The sequence below is a fragment of the Vigna unguiculata genome, chromosome 11, assembly GCF_004118075.2.
Source record: "Vigna unguiculata cultivar IT97K-499-35 chromosome 11, ASM411807v1, whole genome shotgun sequence".
In the NCBI taxonomy this organism is placed as follows: Eukaryota; Viridiplantae; Streptophyta; class Magnoliopsida; order Fabales; family Fabaceae; genus Vigna; species Vigna unguiculata.
This window is the reverse complement of record NC_040289.1, coordinates 24,775,386-24,789,494: the sequence shown is the minus strand read 5'-3', so window position 1 is coordinate 24,789,494 and position 14,109 is coordinate 24,775,386. Positions and strand designations below refer to the sequence as shown.

General features: G+C 36.2%; 1 protein-coding gene across 5 annotated transcripts; it reads right to left on the bottom strand.

Moving 5' to 3' along the window:
• Positions 1–631: 631 nt before the first annotated feature.
• LOC114169871 (TMV resistance protein N-like) lies at positions 632–13,588 on the bottom strand. Of its 5 annotated transcripts, XR_003601021.1 has the most exons (7): positions 13,041–13,588; positions 11,830–12,943; positions 11,450–11,731; positions 10,331–11,179; positions 9,992–10,267; positions 9,678–9,841; positions 632–817 (listed from the first exon to the last, which is right to left on the bottom strand). XR_003601021.1 is itself a non-coding variant. In XM_028055230.1 (6 exons), exons 1-6 carry the CDS (start codon positions 13,529–13,531, stop codon positions 9,844–9,846), a joined length of 3,030 nt encoding a protein of 1,009 aa, XP_027911031.1. In that variant the 5' UTR covers positions 13,532–13,588; the 3' UTR covers positions 9,713–9,843. The 5 variants fall into 5 exon arrangements, 2 of the variants coding, with proteins under 2 accessions (XP_027911031.1, XP_027911032.1); XR_003601020.1 differs by having other exon boundaries at positions 9,678–10,267; XR_003601022.1 differs by lacking the exon at positions 9,992–10,267.
• Between the last annotated feature and the right edge of the window lie 521 nt (positions 13,589–14,109).

Sequence of the window (14,109 nt, the reverse complement as noted above, 5' to 3'; positions counted from 1 at the left end):
GAAAGGATGCATAAGTCAGCCTCTACTCTTCAAGGCAAGTAATGACCCTAAAGATCTTCTCATTTTCCTAAATCCAAGCATCTACTTCATAGGGTGTAGCCTTTCCGTTGAACATAGCAGGATTGTGCCTCATGAAGTTGTTCAAGCTTATTTGATTTCGAGGTGCATTGTCAGGAGTTTGTTGCTGAATCGCATTGACCATTTGTTGGATGGCCTATGCAATCTCATTAGCAGGAAGGATTGGGTTTGACGTACTAGGTCCACGACGTGCCATTTGGACCACACACATCCAATTAAAATAATGCAACATTGCAACCAAAACATTCAGAACATTATAAGACATTACAATAGACTCATCAACACATCATAAGCCAGAAAATCACACAATAGAAGCACATCGAGCTCACTTCCCAAAACCCCAACAAAATTTTGAAAACGAAAAAACCTTAAAATAGTAAAACCTAACTCTGATATCACAAATGTAACACCAATTTTGACATACCACGTGTAATATATAAAATTCCAAAACTTCAAAACACAACCTCTGATGCCATGCTATTAAATAGAAAACTTCACAACCATTTTATTTATAAAAACCACTTGTCAAAATTTTGGTCCGAATAAAACATCATTAAAATAAACCAAATTGATTTAAGTCAACAAAACGAAACTTAATACAATTTTCTTCCAAGTTTAAAACTCAAAACTAGCCAAACTATTACATCTTATTCAAAAGATAATGTTTCCAAATGCTTCATAATAAAACTTCCAGAGGCTTTCAAAAGAGCTCCTCACAACTATGCATCTCCACTAGCATCTGCATCAAACACAAACACAAAAAACACATAAAAACAAGGGTGAGTGAAGTAGATAAAATAATATACCATAGTATATCACCAACATATAACTCACCGTGCATGATCACAATATCTCCATAAACTCAACCAAGATAACAAACCATCACATCTTTCCAAAACCACAACATGCAATCATCCATATATTACTACCAAGTAATATTAAACAACATGACATTCTCTAACAACTAACTGCTCTACCTTTCTTGTGTAGTAACGCCTCCTAGAAAAGGTTTTTCCCCTACTTTCCATAGACTTACAAGCAACAACTATACCCGCTCAACAAAGCCTTGGGTAAGAGCACCCTTGCTAAGCTCATGCCAAAGCCTTATGGTTGAAAGAAACCCTTTTACTCGACTTAATCCTTTTGGGTACAAGAACAATCTTGGCTTTACGTTTATCAAAGAACTCATATTATCCCATCATATATGTATACACATACATACAACATCTCATCACATGAACAAACATACATCCATTCATCATGCGAATATATCATATCATGACATATACTCATCAGAGAATATCACAACAACTGTACCATGCATGTATCATCACCTTAGAACGTTCTATTACACTTAAACCAAGAAAAATAAACAAAATGGACAACCTAACGCTCAACGCTAGCGCTTAGCACCATTTATCTCATAAAAAGCACCACTCAGCGCTAGAAAATCAACTCCAATGCCTCGTAAACACATCGCTTAGGGCCTACCGCCTCGCAAAAACACTTCCAAAATATGAAAATCAGTGTAAAACACATATTTTGGGTTACTTCAAAAGCAATCAAACACAAAGAAATACCAACTGACCATTCGCCATCCACAAACCTTCACAATACTTTATTGCTTACCTTTCAACCATCCATTTCATGCACATCATTCCCCATTACAACACAACCAATTCAACAAAGACTAAATAAAATAACCAACATAGAACAGAACTACATCTAATATCATCATGTCACTTAGTAAACTTACCACAATATTTCATACCCTTCTCTCTTTGTGCACCATAATATTTTGCACTTTTCCACTTACCATACTCAAACTAAACCATACTAAACCATGGCTTAATTTTTTTTAAACACCAAACTATTCTACTTCTATCTCCTACCAAAAACCCATACCCCAAGTTTTCTTCTTCTCAACAGAACAACATAATATTTTGCACTTTTCCATTGACCATACTCACACTAAACCATACAAAACCATGACTCAAAGTTTTCTAAACACCAAACTATTCTAGTTCTATCTTCTACAAAGAATCCGCACAAAATTTCTAGTGCTCCAAAGATTGCTTCTTCTCAAAGTTTTCTGTTTACCTATAAAAACTTTGCACGTTTACGCCTTTTTGGTCTAGCCAAGGTTCAAACTTACCAGTTCTAAGATCTAAACCAACACTCAAAACCATATAAATTATCCTATTTTTCCTTTCGACCCCACACACAACAAACATTACAATAATATCCAAACAGTAAAACATCCCAAATAAATTGTAAATAATTATAAAATATAGGTAACACCAAAGTCACCCAAATACTTCCAAAATAATTATAAAAATAATATTTAAAACATAATTACTTCAAATGCATACATCCGAAATCAAATCCATGACCATCACCTCATAGCTAAGGCTTTAACCAATTGTACTATCCTTCACTTTTATAAAATTATTTATTTATTAATTTAAATACCCTCACATCAAAATACCACCTTTGAAATAACAATTACTTTTCCTGGGTCATACAACTTCTAGGAACACTAAAGTGAAGAATATAACTTGTAACGAGTCAGAGGTAGTGTAGTAGAGGAAGAGTAGACAAGTTCAATCTCAACATCTTAATCAAATTCACTTACTTTTATCATTCATTCAAACTGTTTTTAAATTTGCCACAACTTTTATCACTGTTTTATTCATAAACTTGAATAGATCATAGGTTACTATTTTATCAAGTTAAATCCCTTTACATACAATCTTGTTGTACTATAATCGAACCAGTGCACTTTTCGAAAAAATCTAGATTTGTAAGGAACGATCAACAACACACAGAAAAGTCATATAAGTGGTTTCATGTTTTGCTCCTGTAAAATCCGCAAAATTTAATTAATTAAATAAATAAATAATAAATGCGGGTAGGTAGTGTATTTATGACATTAAATTCTGATGGGTATGACGTGGAAAAGTACTAGCTCAAGTGGTTGAGAGTACTTTGATTGTGTGAAAAGAACTTGGGTTCAAGTCCTATATGTGCCAAATTGTGTGTTATTTAATTATTATTGTTTTAATAATATGTTGGAGCATGTTTCGTATGATATAATACTTGAATTGTGTGAGTTAGCAAGAAACATGAGTTGGCCTGATGGTTTAGTATTGATTTGGCTTTGGCATGGTTGTGGGTTCGAACCTTGGTGGACTCAAATTTAACTTTATTTTTGGTAAAAGGTTAGTGTGGCCTGAATATAAAAGGGTAGAGACAACCCTAGCATCCGAGAAGGCATTGGTGTTCCAGGAAAGGTCCCTAAATTCAAGTTTTAAGCAAGGAAATTCCAGGTTATGGGAGCTTTCGCGTTTGATTTCTTTTGGTTTATGATTATAAGCCATGGAATTTCGTGCTATGCATGTAAGATATGACCAGAAGGTTGATTGATTGTTTTGGGGATGTTGTATGAGTGAAATTCAGTATGCAATTGTATGGAATTAATGAGGGTTAGGGTATTGTAATTGCGACTTATGCGTTAAACTTGATTTTTGGGGATTATTTTGGGTCTGAATTATGTGTACATGTGTGGTATATTATTCTGGATTGCTTGGCATGAATTAGATGTGGTTTGGTACGTGGAACTGGTGTTTGCGTGCGTGACACAATGCTAAAGTCTGAAATTCTCGCCCAAGCGAACTGGACTCGCCTAGGCGAGATTAGCAGGGACTCGAATAATGTTGCTGCTCGATTTGTGTGGGATGCCCTAAGGAGGTGACAGGCCGCATATTCAAGGTGAATCTCATCTGCTTACCATTAGAAGGGTTGGATGTGATTTTGGGTATGGATTGGTTGGCCAGTAACCACGTGGTGATCGATTACGGGCAACGCAGAGTGGTATTCCCAGATGTAGAAGGATTGGCATTGATATCATCAAACCAGGCAAGGAAGGAGATTGAAGCTGGAGCTACTTGCTTTATGATAGTAGCTCAAACGGAGAAGAAGAGTACTGTAGAGAAGATTAGTATGATTCTAGTGGTAGATGAATACGCAGATGTCTTCCCTAATGAAATTCCAGAATTGCCACCGAGCAGGGATGTGGATTTCACCATTGATCTAATCCCTGGAGTTGGCCCAGTATCTATGGCACTGTATCGGATGGTGCCAGCTGAGTTCGTAGAGTTGAAGAAGCAGATTGAGGATCTGCTTGAGAAGAAGTGTATCCGACCAAGTGCATCACAATCGGGAGCACCAGTACTGCTTGTGAAAAAGAAGGATGGCAGTTCCAGGTTGTGTGTTGACTACCGGCAGCTGAATAAGTTAACAATCAAGAACAAGTACCCACTGTCGAGAATTGATGACCTTTTGGACCAGTTGAGGGGAGCTGCGGTGTTCTCTAAAATTGATTTGAGGTCCGGCTATCATCAGATCTTGGTCAAAAGACACTATGAGTATATGGTGATGCCGTTTGGGGTGATGAATGCTCCTGCTATATTCATGGACTACATGAATAGAATATTCATGGACTAAAATTGCAGAAGACAACATTCAGGTCTCGCTACGGGCACTATGAGTATATGGTGATGCCGTTTGGGGTGATGAATGCTCCTGCTATATTCATGGACTACATGAATAGAATATTCTAGTCGTATCTGGATCAATTTATCATTGTATTAATTGAGGACATATTGATATATTCTGAGAGTCGAGAAGAACACGCAGAGCATCTGCGGATGGTTTTGGAGGTTCTCAAAGAGCATAAACTGTATGGGAAGCTGTCGAAGTGCGAGTTTTGGCTGGATGAGGTACAGTTCTTGGGCCATGTAATCTTAGCCCAAGGAATAGCAATGGACCCAGCAAAGATTGAAACAGTGGTGAAGTGGGAGAGACCACAGACAATAACTAAGGCGAGAAGCTTCTTGGGCCTGATAGGTTATTACAGGCGCTTTGTGGAAGGGTTCTCCAAAATGGTGAGTCCATTGACTCAACTCTCTAGGAAGGACCAACCTTTCTCTTGGACATGAAGAGAAGATTGACCACTGCACCTATACTAGCTATTCCTGACACAACCAAGACGTTTGAGGTGTACTGTGATGCTTCATACTAGGGATTGGGTTGTGTGTTGATGCAGGAGAAATGACCTGTTGCTTATGCATCTCGTCAGCTGAAGATGCACGAGAAGAACTACCCTACACATGACTTGGAGTTAGTTGCAGTAGTATTTGTTCTCAAGACGTGGAGGCACTACTTGTACGGTTCACAGTTCCAAGTGTTCAGCGATCATAAAAGTTTGAAGTACTTATTTGATCAAAAAGAGCTGAATATGAGACAGAGGCGTTGGATGAAGCATTTGAAAGACTATGATTTTGAGCTTCTATACCATCCAAGTAAAGCCAATGTAGTTGTTGACGCCTTGAGTAGGCAGAGAGTTCACATATCTGCTATGATGGTGAAAGAGTTGGAGCTGATAGAGAAACTGTGAGATATGAACTTGAGTCTACACACAGGTGCTGATCATATACGGTGCAACATGTTGCAGATCACTAATGAGTTCTTAGACGAGGTCCGGATGGAACAGGGTAAGGATCAAGAACTGCAACAGATAATTGGTGAGTTGGACACCGAGAAGAGGAAGGATTTCCAAATGGGTAAGGATGGCATCCTGCACTTTAGAGAGAGGGTGTGTGTACCTAGGAGTCGGGTATTGAGGAAGATGCTCTTGGATGAAGGGCATAAGAGTCGTCTTAGCATACATCGAAGTATGACTAAGATGTATAAGGACTTGAAAGCGACCTTCTGGTGGACGGGTATGAAGATGGATGTTGCCAGTTATGTTGCTTCCTGTTTGGTATGCCAGAAGGCGAAGATTGAGCACCAGAGTCCGGGTGGCACGTTGGAGCCTTTTGACATTCCTCAGTGGAAATGGGACAGCATTTCCATGGACTTTGTTACCTACTTACCGCGGTCCGTGAGAGGGCATGACTCGATCTTGGTTGTTGTAGACCTATTGACGAAGTGTGCTCACTTCTTGCCAATTAATCAGAAGATGTATTTGAATAAGCTATCAGAGTTATATGTAAGGGAGATTGTCAAACTTCATGGTGTGCCAACGAGTACAGATTGGTCCAGATGGATTGCCCTCCTCAATGATTACTGATGAGTTTGGTACTCCTGGGACGTTGCGAACAATGTTCGTATTTGGGAACTCCACCTGGCATTACGATGTATGATCCGTAACATGGTTTCCCACACGTGCTCTATCGGTTGTGGCTGATAGGGGTGGCAGCAAGGCACCTTAAGATACTCAATAGAAGATATAGAACACTGGTAACATGGTTGTGGCCATGTGGAAGAGCTGGTACGAGTCTCCTTGATGTGTACTGATATTATATGGTTGTGGCCATGTGGAAGGAAGGGAACGAGTCTCCCTTGATGTACATTGATATTACATGGTTTGTGGTTTTAATTGAAGTAATAAAGTGTCTTCAATTTCCCGCGTCTTTGGGAAATGAGGTTTTATTAATTGCGGCTTAATTAATTTTGCTTTATTGTGTATTTACATCCGTAATATCCGGTCGAGATGTTACAACTCCCATCTATATCTTTAAATTTTTTTCATAAAAGGTATAATTTATGTACGTTTCGTGCACTCTTATCGTGAGTTTGGTGTGGTCTTCCCACGGAAAAGAAACTAACAATGGAAAAGAAACTTCTTTAAAAAAAAAGAACGACTAAAAAACATTGCTCCGGCAATTGTCCCCAATACTCTCATCTTTTTTGCGCATCTTCCTCAACACCTATATATGTTGCTGTATAAAATGACGATCCTCGCATAAGGAAATCACAACCACAAAAATTGAAGGGTGATAAGTTTTAAAATACTTTTCAATAAAAATCTTAAACTCAAACAACACATGATACAAACACATGTGTTGTCTCCAGTGCAAGGATCTCACTCTAACAAGTTCACACAAATCACTTGATAAACTACTTCCCCAATTATTGCACCTTATCACATTGTTTCCATTTGCTCTTTGAGAACTAAGCAAAAAACATGTTACCATATGCAACTCATGCACATAGCTTACCAGTCATCACTCACCACTAGAGCTAGAACTCAAAGTCCTATGGACAAAGTTCACTCTCTACTGATCTCCTGAAGAGACTTATGGGTGAAGTTCACTAGTTGTACCAGCACGCAACACAGAGTTTACTAGTCATTCACTCCCACAAAACTAAACCCCCTATTCATCACTAGAGACTAATTGGATATAGAAAACATACCAAGAGCTCAAGACTTCACCTCTTACTAAGAATAGGATATAGAAAACATTCCATGTCCATACAAGGTTTCTCACAAAACATTAATACATCGCCACAACTTGTTATATATTCACAAATAGGATACAAAAGAAGTTTATACAAGTCAAAACATGTTGAAATAATTAAAACAACTAAAGTAATTAGCCCCCCTCATCTAGATACTCCAAAGTTTAATCTAACTTTTTTTAATCTTTAATTGACTCATGTCCCTCCTTCAAAGAACACCTTATGTTTCATTTTCTAAGCCACTTGAAAATTCTTAGTTTGAATACTAAATTCAAATGCTTCAATGCTCACCTAGTTCGCTGTACTTATAGGTCATGCTTAATCTAATAAATCATTCTCCTACCAAATTTAAGCACTAGTGTAGGGAAGGGAAACGACATCAGTTATTTTTCACTTTTGGCTTCGGGTTCGCACCCGAGGCATATACTACCGAGGTAAAAAAACTCTCGTTTATGCCTCGGTTATTAACCCGAGGCAGAAAAAGTAGTTACTGCCTCGGTTTCCTCCAACCGAGGCCTAATTGTGTATCATAAATAAATAAAAAAATATTGTCGACGATTGAACGGAGCGGGAATGAACGGACTCCAGTGAGTCCGGGAAAAACTGGCCTACGCACAAAAGCGCGTCGAATGGACCTGCAAATTTGCTCACCTGCAGCAATCACATGAAAACAATGTTCCAAGTGAGTAACGATAGAAAAAAACCCTAGATTAGAAGCAACAAAGGATACAATGAGAATCACTGAAGAGACGCACTTGAAGAGTTGGCTGAGGCGGCCTAAAACGTTGCCGCATAGAAGGATTCTATGAGCCATAATGAAACCACCAACACACAATCTCGTCAAAGAAGCAGCAGCGTCGGAACAATCTCTTCGACAGTGAAGTGACAGTGCAGCGGTGCAGGCAGAACGACGCAGCAGCGACGCAGGCCGAACGACGCAGCAGCGACGCAGTGGAGTTGCTCAAAAATGAGTGGCGGCCACGGAACCACCTCTTTCACGGTGCAGCGATGGTGAAGTTGGAATGAACGACTAGGGCACAATGGAAGAAGAAGAAAAGATTTGGATGTTGTGTGCTATGTGGGGATACTCGGAGAAGAAGAATATCACAGATGGTTTGTGCGACTGCGAAAGGATTTGTGTTTATTTTAACCCTACGAAGCCATACTGCCTCGGTTGATTTGAAACCAAGGCATATTGTCTTCTTATATGCCTCGGTTGGCAATAGGCCTGAAGCAAAAAGGTCCCTTCTGCCTTGGTTATAAATAAATTGAGGCATATTCTGTCAGTGAATTAAAAAAAAATTAAAATACTGCCAAGTAACTACATCGGGTAAAAAAAACCTGAAGCAGAAAAGTCATTAGGCCTCGGTTCTGTGGTAACCGAGGCATAAAAGCAGTTAAAAATTTTCAAATTTTGTGGACAATGCAAATTTGTAAAATTTTTTAAGCTTTATGTCTCGGTTAACCGAGACATAAAAAATGCCTTTAATTACAAAAATATCACCGCGTGTTTATATGCAGCGGGTACACAAAAACCGAGACATATACTATGATAAACTAATAAAGATTTTAGTAACAAAATCCCACTTTTATCTTACTCCTAAAGTATAAACGTATATACCTTATACTTTACATATAATACAGTATATACGTTTATATTATATTATATATATATATATATATATATATATATATATATATATATATTATATTTATTTATAAAGCTTTTGTGATATTTATTATATTATATTATATATTGTCAATATTATCTATTATATATTTATATATTATGTTTTAAAAGATTCCATTAAAATATATTATATTATATTATATAAATATTATTAAAATATTACCTTAACTACACATATCATTAAAACATTTGATTATCTTGTATAAAATTTATTTAATATTCTTAACTTCATTCGATCTTATTTCTTATAAAAATTTTAAAATAATTTTTTTAAGATTATAAGTAACAAATCGTTTTATCTTTTACTTAAAATATTTAACTTTATTTATATATTTTTATAATTATTATAATATATAGGATCTCACACATATACTTCGTATAAATTTTAAAATAACTCTTATAATTCTAAAATGAGATTATCAAGTTAATATACATTATCTCCGAAATTTACTTTTTAACCTTTTATCTTTTGTTAAGATTACAATACTAACTAGTCACTTAGTACAAAAAATTAATCACTGCTGGATACATGAACTTTAATACATGGTAGAAACCATCATTTTCAAATCAATAAAAAAATTAAATTTTAAGTATTAAATTTTACCTGATGGAATTGTGTGGTTGAGAAGAAATTTCCAGGTTGAAGGCTCTTCGTGGTTAATTACTTGTTAGGAGTTTCCTCTTTGGAGATGAAGAATTTCCACTGAAAAATATGTTTGAGTTCAACTGTTGAAGATCTTCCTCAAATACCCAACGATACCCGCAATTCTTCACCACAACACGTAAACCTTTAGGATTATGAATAAAACATTCAAATTCAAATTCATGAAGATCATGCATGGTATTTGGGAATATATTTAGACGATGAATGAATTGTTTCCGAGAGTGAAACACTATGCACAAGTGATCTAACTCAACTGTCACTAGATCTTTCTCGAAATATATTGGAATCGTTGACAGCCAGTCATCATCGACCCAGTATTGAATGGTAGAGAGAGGACAAGGATTTTCATCCAAATTCATAGGATCTTGTTGTGTGACAAATAGAACACAAATGGCAACTCCAATCCAATTTGGGTCATCTATAACATCAGATGGGTCCATACTTATTGATGTACTTGCATTTTGTTTATTGAACCACTTTGGGATTTCACTTCCAGGAATAACAATTTCCATTCCAGGTTCCAAGTAAACCTGATTAAAGTAAATCTAGTTATACATAAAAGTGAGACACGAAATAAAGGATGGAATCGTCACCTGAAGATTTTGCATCATCCAAGAAAAAACCGTACTATAACAGTGTTCCATATCTCTCAGCTTGGGGCAATCAAAAATGTATAAACTCATGTCTTCGTCAATAAATCTTTCTTTTACTGTTGGAAGCTCGGGCAAATATTCCAGCCGCTTGCAGTGTTCCAAGTTCAGGCAGTGAAGATTGGAAAGTCTCTTGATGGTGTTTGGCAGTGTCACAAATTTATTTCCTCCCAAATTTAATATTATTAAACTACTTAAGTTCCCAATTTCATCTGGGATTTGAAGTAGACTGCAGAAGCTTATGTCAAGATACACCAAACACGGGACAGAAAAGGACAACAAAGACCATGACAAGCCACACGAATCTTGAGGTTTTGGACGGTACAAAAAATCGAAAGGCGACATTAGAAGTTTTTTGACCTTTGAGTCCCTTAACATCTTACTATTATGTAAATTTGAACAGCCGGAGAGAATTAATGTCCTAAGAGAAGTGATCCCAGAAAGGATATTCAGATTAAGGACAAGATTTTTACAATTTTTCAAATTCAAATATATAAGTTGTCTTAGATTACCAATGGATGAATCAATATGGACAACTTCTATGCATCCTTCAAGAGTAAGATCTGTAAGACGTTCAACCTCACTTAAGTTTGGCACCTCAATAAGATTTTTACAATTTCTCAAATCCAAGTGACGAAGTTGCCTTAGAATACCAATGGATGGATGGATTTGGACTAGTTTTATACATCCTTCAAGATTAAGATCCATAAGAAGTGGAACCTCACTTAAGTCTGGCACCTCAATAAGATTTTTGGAGTGATTGAGATCCAGTTTTGTCAAATTGGGCACACACTATAAGAGAAACATAAGTAAAGAAAATTTCAATTTTCCACTAAAAAAGGTTAAAAGAGATATCCCTAAATGAGAAGAATTTAAGCTTCCCCTTATTTTTTGCAAATATAAGTTGAAAAAATGAGATGAAGTATCTTTATATTTAACCTTTAAATTAAGATAAAAAAATTGAAAAAAAAAGTAACCATGTAAAAGAAAACTCAGAAAATGTGAGATGAAGTTCTTTTTTTTTTTAAGAAAAAAAAAATTCTAAGCACCAGAAATAAGTACCTTTTTTCCTTTCCATAATTGCTTGATATTGCTACGAGGCAGGATCAGTTCTACAAGTTGATCTAGATGGAAAGTTGATGGTAAAGACATCCAAGGAAAGGGATCCCAATACAAATATCTCAGTTCATTAGAGATGTAGTCGAGAGTTCCAAAACATTTCACATTGTTCAGACTTAGCAACTCAAGGTGACCCATTTTTGATAGAGCGTCCACTCTTATCCTTTCTTGTACAAACTCGTTTTCATTCTGCTGAATAACTATAGCTTCAACATTTTTGGCTTCCTAAGGCATTTTATAAAGAAAAAACCATTACATTTTTAATGATTAAAAATTTCTGAAGAATGACAAGCTAAGAATACATATTAAAAAACTTTGTTTACCTTATTTAACTTCATGACCTTTTGGAAATCCTTGTAGCTCCATAGTCTGCTCCACTTACTTGGTTCTTTGGGTGCTTTTTCTCGAACAATATTCTTACCCAACTCTTTCAACAAGTCATGCATTTCAATCTCCTTATTTTGACAACTTATTAGTGATTTCTCGATCAAAACTTTCATACCGATGTCTGGATAAAATTGTCGATACTCTAGAAGTCTCTTCACTGTTGGCTTCCAAGAATAGCCATTCCTATTGGAGAAGAAACAAGCAATATCTAGAAATATTTCTTTCTCTAAATTCTCCAAACTATCAAAACTTATCCGCAACACATCCATGATATCTTTGCTTGGATTTTCATTCATTCTAGCCAATGCACTTCTCCATTCACAAACATCTCGATCGTGTAAAAATGACCCCAATACTTTAATTGCTAACGGAAGACCATTGGCATACTTCAGTGCCTCTAATGTCAACTCCTTGTATTCTTTCGGAATATCGTGAGATTTGAAAGCTTTTTTGCAAAATAATTGAAGAGCTTGAGTTTCATCCAAGACTTCAACATTGTAAACTTCATTTACTCCATAATTTTGTAAGATATGACAATCTCTAGAAATTATGATGAGTCTACTCCCTGCACCTAAATATTCAGGACGCAAACCCAATTTCTCTAATTGTTCAACTTCATCAACATTATCAAGAACCACAAGCATCTTTAAATGACGTAGTCTAGTTCTTATCAACATAGTTCCATGGAAAACATTATGTATCTCCATATTTTTTATTTCATTTAGAGCTTGAGAAAGAAGTTGTTTTTGTGCACTTGTTGCTCCAAAATTGCAATAAATTTTGCTTAAATCATCAATGTAACAACGAGCATTATATTGAGGAGATATTTTTTTAAACAACGAAGTTGCAACTGTTGTCTTCCCTATCCCACCCATCCCACAAATTCCCACAATGCGAACAATATCATTTGCACTCAGATCTAGCAGTTCTTCCAATTCTTCAACACGAGAATGCATGTCAACTAAATCATCTCCAAAACTCCAAATTTGATTACGACCCAATATGTCGTTTACCTTTTCAACAACGTTTTCAATTTCTTCATATTGTTTCCTGAGCGGCCAAAGTTCAAACATCTCTGAGAGTTTAATTAAGACTTTCAAAAATAATATAGAATATATAGCATAAAAATATGGCTATTTGTACTTACTTATTTTTCAGATCCCACCCACAACGATCGCAACTTGTTTTGAGAGCTTCCCTCCATTCTTTTACCATTTCCAAGTCATCTTTGAACCTTTCTTCGTGTTCGGCAAAAGCTTTTGCAAACTCTCCACTTTGTTTTCGTACCTCAGAAGGATCGACATCATAGAAAATAGGGAGCAAAGTTCGAGCCGTTTGTTGAACCCAAGCAACGATCTTTGTAAGCTCTTTCATGCACCATGTGGATGATGCATAGTTCTTTGAGAAGACAACAATGAAAACTTGTGATCCTTCAATTGCGTGTAAGAGCTCAGAGTCCAAGAAGTCACCTTTCTGGATGGTTTGGTCATCTCTGAAGGCAACAACTCCTTTTCTTTGAAGAGCTTCAAAAAGATGATTTGTGAAACTGTTACGAGTATCTGTGCCTCTGAAGCTAACAAACACATCAAAATTTTTAGTGTGTGATGAAGAACAGCGTTGACTTTCGTTGGAAGCCATGGCAGAAGGTTAAAACTCGCCTGCTAAAGAAGATTAATGTGCGAATAGAATAGTACTCTCAATATATCTGCCGGAATCAAGTCTTTATAAAACAAATAAAAGCGCGTGGAAATAAATATCAATTAGAAAAGTATGCTAAGGCGTAGGAGTCGTACAGAGAACGTGTTTTTTTTCTTTTTTTTTTTTATTGTGGTTACATTCAAAAAATAATGTATTATTTTTTAATGATGTAAAATATTTCAAGCAGATGGTGGCGTTGAAATGGATATTTATCTATTAATATTGAAACATATTCTTAACGAGGCTCGAAGGACGTATAAATTATTGCAATTATGAGAGAAAAATATTGTTTTGTTTCTTGTTACTCTACATTGTAGCCCATTTGTTCCATGAACAATTATAATTTTCCTTTGTTTCTTGCATAACTGCCATAAAAAAAATCCATAGCTGAAAGAATATGTTTTTCTTTTTCAGAGCTTGTTTTACTATTATCAAGCTATGAAAATATGCAACTATAAAAATATTGATGCATCACTCGTCAGCTGCAATGACTTCCTAACAACCAAATGGAAGAACTC

What these genes read in the sequence shown, in the direction of transcription:
- LOC114169871 (XM_028055230.1), bottom strand. Translation starts at nt 13,531, where the DNA reads ATGGCTTCCAACGAAAGTCAACGCTGTTCTTCATCACACACTAAAAAT. An exon ending in GGGTGGGATCTGAAAAATAA is followed by an intron (nt 12,944 to 13,040) that starts GTAAGTACAAAT and finishes TTGGCCGCTCAG; the next exon opens with GAAACAATATGAAGAAATTG. An exon ending in GGATGATGCAAAATCTTCAG is followed by an intron (nt 10,268 to 10,330) that starts GTGACGATTCCA and finishes TACTTTAATCAG; the next exon opens with GTTTACTTGGAACCTGGAAT.